This window comes from Bos mutus, chromosome 14, assembly GCF_027580195.1.
Source record: "Bos mutus isolate GX-2022 chromosome 14, NWIPB_WYAK_1.1, whole genome shotgun sequence".
In the NCBI taxonomy this organism is placed as follows: Eukaryota; Metazoa; Chordata; class Mammalia; order Artiodactyla; family Bovidae; genus Bos; species Bos mutus.
Window position 1 is genome coordinate 20,195,850 of NC_091630.1, and position 10,772 is coordinate 20,206,621.

General features: G+C 45.6%; 1 protein-coding gene across 1 annotated transcript; it reads left to right on the forward strand.

Moving 5' to 3' along the window:
• Positions 1 to 407: 407 nt before the first annotated feature.
• ODF1 (outer dense fiber of sperm tails 1) lies at positions 408 to 9,745 on the forward strand. Its single transcript, XM_005899373.2, has 2 exons — positions 408 to 727; positions 9,277 to 9,745. Exons 1-2 carry the CDS (start codon positions 408 to 410, stop codon positions 9,743 to 9,745), a joined length of 789 nt encoding a protein of 262 aa, XP_005899435.1.
• Positions 9,746 to 10,772: the final 1,027 nt, after the last annotated feature.

Sequence of the window (10,772 nt, forward strand, 5' to 3'; positions counted from 1 at the left end):
CTTCATTGCTGTGGCTAATCCACAGGCCACACACAAGTCAAGAGCAGGACGATTTAGCCCAATAAACCCCAAGGAACTGTGATGACTTGGGGGGCCCATCCCACTTCAAGGTGAATGAAATCAAGGTGAATGAAACCCTTATGTTAATTACGGTGGTTCTGAGAGTAGCTCTGTAACTCTAAGGAGGGCCTCTGGAGACCGTGACTGTGTACAGTTCTCATGGTAACCGAAAGACTATGACATACTTAAGAGGGTGGTGAGGTCATAGAACCCAAGCTTTAAAGTAAGTGAACCATGTGTGTGTCATTTATTTTTAAAAGAAACCTCTGAGAAGAGCTTAGAACAATTTTTTCCCCCCCGAGTGCCATTTCCCAAAGGTACTCACAGAACAATAAGGTGTGACTGTAATGGCTGCACTGAGTTGTCTTTTGGACAGTGTTAGAAGGGACATCAAGAAGGTGGACAGAGAACTGCGGCAGTTGAGATGCGTCGACGAGCTCCGCGCACGATGCCTGTGCGACTTATACATGCACCCCTACTGCTGCTGCGACCTGCACCCGTACCCCTACTGCCTGTGCTACTCAAAGCGGTCACGGTCCTGCGGCCTGTGCGATCTCTACCCGTGTTGCCTGTGTGATGTGAAGCTTTACTGTCTTCGCCCGTCTCTCAGAAGTTTGGAGAGGAAAGCCATTAGAGCCATAGAGGATGAGAAGAGAGAGCTTGCCAAGTAAGACAACATCTTCAGGTTTTTAGAGTTGGTGCATTAGCCTCCTAGGTTGGAATAAGGGAGGAGAGGGTGACAATCGATACTTGAACAAAGATGAACCGGGTTCAAGGTAATGACTCTGGTGACACAGAAAAGATTTAAGAAAAGAAGAGTAAAAGGGTCCATAATGGGAACTGTAAGATTCTCAAAAGACAGTGTAATGATGTCAATTGGCAAGGTTGTTTTCAGCTTATGGCAGGAGCACCAACGTGATAAATAATGTGGCTTCAATGAGGGAAAGAAACAGGGGGTGTCATTAAAAAGCTATTGGGAGCAGCAAACTAAACATTTTTTCTGGTTATGAGTAAAGTGCTTTGAGTGTATTTCGGCTTACAGAAATGACTATGGGAGAAGTAATAATAATTGATCAAGTCAAACGTTTGCCAGAGGCTTTAAGAGCAGGGGAGCAAATTGAACAATAGAGGCATTTATTTGGTTTTGTAGGAAATCCTTTCTCCTATTCTCCAACTCTTGATGACTTCAAATTCATCTGGTATTGGGTTTATTGTCTGCCTCCCCCTTCAACTATAGTAAAGATTGTGTAAAGAAATTACAGAACTGAAGCCACAGTGTTCAGAATACAGTTGAAAAGGTTTTAATTGAACTGGATAATTTTAAATTCACTTTACAAGTTTTTTTTGGTTTTCATCACATTTTACTTTTTGCCTGAGAAAACTTTCTTTTTCTGTCTACTTATGCCATTTAGTCTGTAACTATGATAGAAAAAAATAGTTGAAAGCACTGTCACCTGGTTAAACAAATTATGGTACATTCATACATTGGGATAATATGTAGCTGTAAAAAGAACTGATGAAGCATTTTAAGTATTGTCATACTAAGTGAAAAAAGGTACAGAAAAACTACTTAATATGCTACTATTTTTTAAAAGATGGCACAAATAGATGATCTTTTTAATTATATTTGACATAACATTGTATAAATTTAAGTTGTACAATGTTGCAAATTTCATACATTTATATATTATAATATGATTGCCATTGTAGCAATAATTAGCTATCTCCGTTGTGCTACACAGGGGCTTCCCAAGTGGCTCAGTGGCTCATCCTTCTGCCAATGCAGGAAATGAGGATTCAATCCCTGGATTGGGAAGATTCCCCAGAGAAGGAAATAGCAACCCACTCTAGTACTCTTGCCTGGAAAATCCCATGGATGGAGGAGCCTGGAAAGCTGCGGTCCATGGGGTCACTGAGGGTCGGACACGACTGAGTGACTTCACTTTCACTTTCATGCATTGGAGAAGGAAATGGCAACCCACTCCAGTGTTCTCGCCTGGAGAATCCCAGGGATGGGGGAGCCTGGTGGGCTGCCGTCTATGGGGTCACACAGAGTCAGACACGACTGAAGTCTAAACAACAACAACAAACTGTGTTATATAATTATTGCTTTTTAGTGATTGGATTGATTAAGTCCTAGCCTCTTATCCAGTTTGATGATTATAATACAATGTTTCTTTTGTCTACATTTACTATACTGTGATTAGATCTCTAGGACTTACTACTCATTGCCAGTTTGTATCCTTAAACAATGTCCTTCTTATCCCAGTGATAAGATTAATAGATTAGATGATAGATTAGACAGAGAGACACATATATTAATAGATGAATAGATAGGAAGAAAGAAAAAGGAGGGAAGAAAACAAGGAAGGAGGGGGAGAGAGGAGAGGGAGAGAGGAAGAAAGAAAAGAAAAAGAAAGATGACGACGGATGGATGGATGAAGACAGAAAGAGAGAGAATGAAGCCCTTGACAACAAAGGACAGTGATGATTCCCTGGAAAGGGCAATAGAACAATTATTGTCTAGGTCATTGGTCACCAAAGGTCAGTAATGAACTTCCTTCAATAGTCTGAGATGGGACCATTGCCAAATAAACTCATCTATACTCAATCTGAACCAATTTTTACCCCATCAAGTATCAAGTTACATAAATTTCATGTAAGGGTCATTTTTAAAAAAATATCTGGTCTAAATGAAGGGCTACTTGCGAGTAGCCTGTGTCTACTTCCCTATGCCTCTGACTATTCAAACACCCTTGCTCCAAGTCTGCTCAGTCTCTGTCTCCAGGCTGTCTTACTCTCCGGGCTCTCCAGGGGAGTTCTTCACCAGCTGGGCACCCTCCGCCTACTCTGGGAGTCTCTACTTAATGATCTGCAGTAGACACGATTTCAAGCTTAAATCTAAGCAGTGTGGTTTATTTATACAAGAGGTAACGCTTGCTATGGTTTGTGATACTTTCCCTGATGATGTCTGGATTTTTCGCTAATTTTTTTCTGTTGCCTGAAGCAGTACATGAAGCTGCTGAGGTCTTCTGGGATCTCTGAACTGATAATCCTGAGTTCATTTCAGAAATGACCTCAGGTCTGCCCTCTTCCCAGCTACTTTTCTTCCTATTCAGACCACCTTGGGAAACTCCTATGCTCTAACAGCTTGACATTTCACTGTTCTGAAAAGCTTAGAGTTACCTGCAAACCTAAATATTCAATTTCTGAATATGAATGAAAATGTTAAAGCCTGGTTCAGCTCTAGTCCCAGAGGACTCCCATTATCATTTTTTTCAGTGAAATGCCTCTTTTCTTATCTCTCAGCTCCCAACCCATGACTGAATGGATTCAGAAATATCATGTTGATTCGATTTAAAACAATCTTTGGTGTGAAACCTTCCCAAGGCTTTTAGAATTTAGAAAACATATGCACTTGACCTTTTACCCCTTAAAGCAAAAGCCAGCAGTTTGATTAGGTATGACATGTCCTCTTAGATGCCAGGACATGTTATCCAGAAGCTTCTTTGCCCAATGGAGAAGATTCCTTGGTCTATAGTTGCCATGGCCCCACTGGAATTGTTTTTCTGTGTGAGAGTCTATGTGCTCTGTCTCTGGGTGTTCCGTGAATAATGGGCAAGAAGTTTTGGCAGACCATGTAATTTCCCCTAAAAGTCATTTGAGCCTTCCTGAGTGTGTATTTAATTGGTGTGTATTTGATTGTGTGTGTGTGTATTTTTAGTCTGGGTACAGAAGGTCCAAATTCTTCCCATTGTTTACTGAGCAGCTACTTCTAAAGACACCTTGACAGCATCTTCAATAGTGGAGACCCAAGTAAGTACTTCCATTTCATTAGCTTCTTTGAAATTCTTTTCTTCTCCCCAGATTACTTTCGTACTCTAAGCACTAGCCTTTTCCCTGACTCTTCCTTCCTTCCTCTCTTGAACTGAGAGAGACTGAAGTTACTGAGTTTGATTTCTCTTGTAGGAAACCATGTGACCAGCCTGATGTAAGTTTGCACTCGATTCACCCCTGCATTTCGTGGGCTTCCTGTCCTCTGTACGCAAATGGTAGGAACAAAGCCAGCCCCTCCTCAATCCTGCCCTTAGAAGTGAAGTTGCTCAGTCGTGTGCGACTCTTTGCAATCCCATGGACTGTAGTTTACCAGGCTCCTCCTTCCATGGAATTTTCCAGGCAAGAGTACTGAAATGGAGTGCCATTTCCTTCTCCAGGGGGGTCTTCCCAACCTGGGAATCGAACCCAGGTCTTCCACATTCCAGGCAGACGCTTTACCCTCTGGGTAAGAGCCATCCTGCCCTTAGGGTTCATTATCTAACTATAGCTCATATTGGAGTGGCTCCAACACTTGGGTCTAGTGTTCGTGGGCAAATGAACCTTGATTTGCAGCTGCGCTTAGGAATGCCCTAGGCTCAATGCTGGGCCCTTTGCAGGTACCTGGAAATTCATCCTGAGACTGCTTCCGTCCAGTCATCCAAGTATCCTTGGTTGACCTGCAGCTCAAGAAGTTCCCTTAAAAAAACCCCCACCTCAGAGGCATCATCTTCTGAGAACTTTGAAACCAGCCTTCTCATTTCCTTTTACCCCTCACACTCTGAGTATGAAGTTCCCCCTGCATCACCCTCATTGGGGGAGGCTGATGACTGTCAGCCCCCAGAGTGCATTCTTTGTGGTTTAGCAGTGCCTCCCTAGGTTTTAAGCCCTCAGGCAAATCATTCCACTCCCCTCAACCCACCTCATTCTTTGACCCAAAGATCAGGGCATAGTCACACTGTGGGAAGCCAGCAGAGAGGAACCCAGGAACTCTGCGGCTTTACCTTACGGCTGGTGGCAGGTTGACTCTCCCACAGAGAGGAGAGCTCGCTGTTTCCCTCTGTGACCTTGCAGAGCTGGAAGCAAGCTGGGCCCCTCGTCCCCTCTCACCGCAATCTCTTTGTACCCACAGGTCTCAGGGCCCAGGCACCCAGGGCAGCAGGAGTAGGAGTTGCTGCCCCTGCAGGCCAAGTGCATATCCATTATTTAGCCTTAGTGTTTGACACAGGACTTGGGGCTTGGCCACTTAAAGCCTCATATTTCGGGGAAGTCTGTGTAAGGCGGAGCCTGATAAAGAGACTTACCTTTATCGAGTGAAAACCAAGTGCCTAGCACATCATCTTCATTTAATCCTTGCAACATCTTGGCCAATTTAGAGATTATGAAACAGAGTCAGGGCAACGTTCTTGATCCTCAGGATATGGGAGAGCCAGGACTTGAGACCAGGTTTGCCTGAGTTCTGGAATCGATGTGCTTAAATTGCCTGGTCAGCAGTGGTCAGAGTGATCTGCTGTCTGAACCCAGCAGCCAGCATCACCTGGCACTTGTTAGAAATGCAAATTCTTGGTTCCCTCCTCAGACCAGCTGAATCAGAAACTCCGGGGGTGGGGCCCAGGCACCTGTGTTTGAACAGTGCCACAGGTGTTCGGATGCACCTGTGTGGTGCCACCCTGCTCCTGCTGAGAGTCATACTTCTCCAGTATCATCCAAAATCAGGAGAGAGACAAGGCAAGGAGACAGGAAGAGGGAAAAGAAGGAAGAGGGAAAGATGTGTTGGAAAGGAACAAGCAAGCTTAACAGGTTACTCGCAGGGGTCTAAGGAGAAAAAGTAACTAGAGGAAGGACAGCCATCCTGTGGTTCAGTGTAGAGACTGGCGTTCTTGTCATCCTCTTCACCTTATTCATCACTCGGCAGAAAACCGATTCATCTCTTTGTGAAGATGGCTTGCGGTATCACTCCCCTTTGCTCTGGGCAGAATCACATTCAGGAGCGTGGTCATACCTTCAGGTGAAATCCAGTTTCAGTCGGGAGGGGAGGGGACACCCCAGAGTGGCAGGCAAACAGCGCTGCCCACTCGCTCTTCCCCAATTTTCCTAAGAGGCTTCTGCCATCCACTGAAGAGGCTGACTTGCCTCTGTTGACCATGACTAACCTCTGTCCTCATGATCACAGTAAAGCAGAATATCTCTCAGAACCTCACAGAGCCAGGGAAAATCTTATGTAGGGTGATGGTACATTGCCAGGCAGGAGTCAGGTTGCAAGTTCGGAGCTCAATCTAATGGGTAAAATGAGGCTTCTGCAATTTCTCCTAGACCCACACATCCCCATAGGTTGCACCTGACCTAGGAGCAAAAGGAAGAAGAAACCTGATCCAGCCAAGACTTCTGGGGCAATTTCCTGAAGATCCATATTTGTGAGACCCCCATGCATCTGCTGCAGTTGAGAGGGGGCCAGAGTGACCCCCTCGGGAATAGGAGGGAATAGTGGGAGAGGGGGAAATCTAAGGAAAACCCAAAACAAACATGAATTCATGCCCCAAGATTCAGACTGTTGAGAGGAAGAGATGGATCTGGAAGCCGGCCTTGGCTTGTACATTGGACTCCCAGATCCATCTCCTGTAGAAGACAAAGAGGGCTTTTGTGGTCTGTTAAAAAAGAAAATCAGCCCTGGGATTTCTTTGGAAGGAATGATGCTAAAGCTAAAACTCCAGTACTTTGGCCACCTCACGCGAAGAGTTGACTCATTGGAAAAGACTGGGAGGGATAGGGGGCAGGAGGAGAAGGGGACGACAGAGGATGAGATGGCTGGATGGCATCATTGACTGGATGTGAGTCTGAGTGAACTCCGGGAGTTGGTGATGGATAGGGAGGCCTGGCGTGCTGCGATTCATGGGGTCGCAAAGCGTCTGATACGACTGAGCGACTGAACTGAACTGAAAAAAGAAAAAATATTCCATCTCTTTGTTTATCTGGACTTTGGGTTTTCTGGGCTTACCAGGTGGCACTAGTGATAAAGAACCTGTCTGCCAATTTAGGAGACATGAGATTCAGGTTTGATCCCTGGGTTAGGAAGATCCGCTGGAGAAGGGAACGGCTACCCACTCCAGTGTTATTGCCTGGAGAATGCCATGGACAGAGGAGCCAGGCCGGCTACAGTCCACGGGGTCACAGAGTCGGCCATGACTAAAGCGACTGAGCACAGCACATTTTGAGTTTTCTACAGTGAGCTTGTAATAACTTATGTAACAAAAAGCAGTAAGTGTATAAACTATTCAGTATAAAAAGTCAGAATAAAAAATATATCTGAGATTAATCACCCAATCAGAGTCCAGACTCCTCAAACCAGAAGAGGTTCTAGAAAGCACACATGCCAAGACCTCCCTTTGGAGGCCAAAGATGCAAGATTTGCCAGGAGTGGCTCTTAGAATACAGATTTTTTTTTAATGGTAAGGGAGTAAAAAGAAGAGCATTTCAGAGCATTAGGTTATCTTTGGAAGGCTTAGGCAATTAGAAAGAAATTGGTCCCTGAGGAGACCCAGAGCAGGCAGGGCTGATGCCAGGCCTCCAAGACTGAGTGTCTGGGTCCTCATGCTGACAGCTCAGTCTAAGTGATGGTTAAAATCATGACTTTGGCATTAAACAGGCCTGGATTTGAATCCTGGCTCTGCACTCACCACCTTCAGCATCTCCCCATCTACAAAACAGGGACAATTCCACCTGCGTGACAGGGTTCTCATGCAGGTCAAATGAAACAATGCCTCCAATGGCTTAGTACTTTCCATGGCACATTGTGGGACTCACACACAAGACAAAAGCCTAACATGCTAACCATGCTCGGAGCACCAGTATAGATCCTTTTCATTCAGTAACTAATTTGTCTCATGAAATCCCTAGAAATAGGTTACTGGTATTGTCCCAGTTTTACAGATGAGGAAACTGAGGCAGAGAGGTTAAGAAGCCTGCCCAGGGTTCCATAACTAATAAGACAAGGAGTTGAGATTTAAATGCAAGAGAAAGTGCTGATCATTTTGTAATGGAAAAAAGTATCAAATCACTACGCTGTGCACCAGGAATGTTGTAGGTCAATTATACTTTAGAAAAACCCAACCAACAAACCAACCACACAGACAGAAAAAGAGATCAGATTTGTGGCTACTAGAGGGGTGAGGAAGGGGGAGGATTGGATAAAGGTGGTCGAAAGGTACAAACTTCCAGTTATAAGGTAAATAAGTACTGCTGCTGCTGCTGCTGCTAAGTCGCTTCAGTCGTGTCCGACTCTGTGCGACCCCAGAGATGGCAGCCCACCAGGCTCCCCCGTCCCTGGGATTCTCCAAGCAAGAACACTGTAGAATTGCCGTTTCCTTCTCCAATGCATGCAAGTGAAAAGTGAAAGTGAAGTCGCTCAGTCACGTCCAACTCCTAGCAGCCCCATGGACTGCAGCCTACCAGGCTCCTCCGTCCATGGGATTTTCCAGGCAAGAGTACTGGAGTGGGGTGCCGTTGCCTTCTCCAAAATAAGTACTGCTGCTGCTGCTGCTGCTGCTGCTAAGTCGCTTCAGTCGTGTCCGACTCTGTGCGACCCCAGAGATGGCAGCCCACCAGGCTCCGCCATTCCTGGGATTCCCCAGGCAAGAACACTGGAGTGGGTTGCCATTTCCTTCTCTAATGCATGAAAGTGAAAAGTGAAAGTGAAGCCACTCAGTCTTATCTGACTCTGTGCGACCCCATAGACGGCAGCCCACCAGGCTCCCCCATCCCTGGGATTCTCCAGGCAAGAACACTGGGATGGGTTGCCATTTCCTTCTCCAATGTATGAAAGTGAAGTCGCTCAGTCGTGTCTGACTCTTACTAGGTATGTAATATACAATATGATTAACAGTGCTGTAGGTTGTATATGAAAGTTAAGAGACTAAATCCTAGGTGTTCTCATCACAAGGAAAAAGATCTTTCTGTTTAATTTGGTATCTATATGAAGTGATAGATAATCACTAAACTTACTGAGATAATAATTTCACGATGTATGTTAAGTCAAATCATTATGCTGTACACCTTAAATTTACAATGCTGTATGTCAATTATCTCTCAATAAAACTGGAAAGAAAAAGAAAAAAATTTTAAAAATAAACAGTAAAAATAAAAAACTTCCAGAGAGATCTGGAAGACCAAACACTCACCAATAGTTAACAGGGGTTTACCTGGGAGTGGAGGGTGTGGTTCCCATGGGCCGACTCTCATTTTTCACTTCACACCCTTCTGTAAAGTTTGACTCCCCACAGTGACTAGTATTTACTTCTGCTGGTTTGGTTTTTTTTTTTTCAATAGAGGTTAAAATGTTGCTTGTCAAGTTGTGTCTGAGTCCATCTGAGCTTCTCCCTCCTACCCTTTCCTTTTCCTAAACTCCAGACTGAGAAGAACAACAAATAGAATTCTGGCCTCCTCTTGCTGTAGCAGTAACATTTTAGGATCGGTGAACGTGTGTGGCTTTGAACCGGATCAAGTCAAGGTTAGAGTGAAGGACGGAAAGGTGTGTGTGTCGGCCGAGCGCGAGAACAGATACGACTGCCTGGGGTCGAAAAAATACAGCTACATGAACATCTGCAAAGAGTTCAGCTTGCCCCCGTGCGTGGACGAGAAGGACGTGACCTACTCCTACGGGCTCGGCAGCTGCGTCAAGATCGAGTCTCCCTGCTACCCTTGCGCGTCTCCCTGTAACCCCTGTAACCCCTGTAACCCCTGCAGCCCCTGTAGCCCCTGTAACCCCTGTAACCCCTGCAGCCCCTGTAGCCCCTGCAGCCCCTGTAACCCCTGTGACCCCTGTAACCCCTGCTATCCTTGTGGGAGCCGGTTTTCCTGTAGGAAGATGATCTTGTAAAGTGTAGGAACCTAGGACTTAGTAGAAGTCATGTATCCAGCCAGGCAGCTCTTCCAGTGTTTCTCTCCCCCTTCCCATGGCCCGTGTTATTCAAGGACATAGGAAACTGAATACATAACTGCAACCCACTGGCATGTGCAAGTCTTTTGGTTCAACCCCCGCCCCGAGCCCTACCTGGTTAGTGGGCACTGGAAGGATGAGGGGTGGGCAGGGAAGGTGAATGCTGAAGTCTGCCCTCCCGGGTGCTACTTCACACCCCACTAATGCCAAAGCCCGGGAAAAGATATTTTGTGGGTGGGCATCCTCACATGTTGCTTTTCCAAATGAGTCAGTGACATGACCTAGTCCAGAAATTAAACAGTCAAAGCAGAAAACGAGACTAGTTAGGGTTGAAGACAAGCACTTTTTCAAAGCTGCTATGGTAGGGAGCATTGGAGAGAAAGTGACTCTCCAAGGGACACGTGGTTGGGTTTTGACTGGGGGTAACGAACAGAGTACAAATGTATGGGGGGAGCAAGCCCACTGACAAAGGGTAGGGTGGCCATACAGCTGCTGTTTCTCAACATTCCTGTGATTTGGGGGAAGGGCCAGCTGTGGCTCAGGGTGGTTTGCAAACTTCTCAGGATTTATTTCAACTATGCTTTCCTCAGTCCCTAAAACTACTTCAAGGCACAAAAGTTCAGTCCAGCGTTCATGAGTGGAAAGTACAGCTTTCACAAAGTGATAGCATAGTTCACCTGAACTTGGATCCTCACGGACACGGCCCATGAGTCACTAAACCACCAAGACAGAAATAAGTGTAAAGAAGAGGGAGATGATGGGGCGGGATCAGAATGAGGACGTGGGCTGATTTCACGTCTGACTTTTACAAGGAATGTAAAGCCTACACGTTTGCAGAGTAAGTCTCTTTACTAGTCTCAGCTGCACGTGGGTTAAAGCCTTGGCTGCACATGGGAATCACTTGGGAAACTTTAAAAACATGGATGCCAAACCATAAAGAGAAAAAAGACAAACCACACACACACAA

Bases quoted from the DNA above. Each gene is read 5' to 3' on its own strand.
- ODF1 (XM_005899373.2), top strand. From the start codon at position 408: ATGGCTGCACTGAGTTGTCTTTTGGACAGTGTTAGAAGGGACATCAAG. The intron at 728-9,276 runs GTAAGACAACAT...CCTAAACTCCAG, and splicing joins GAGAAGAGAGAGCTTGCCAA to ACTGAGAAGAACAACAAATA.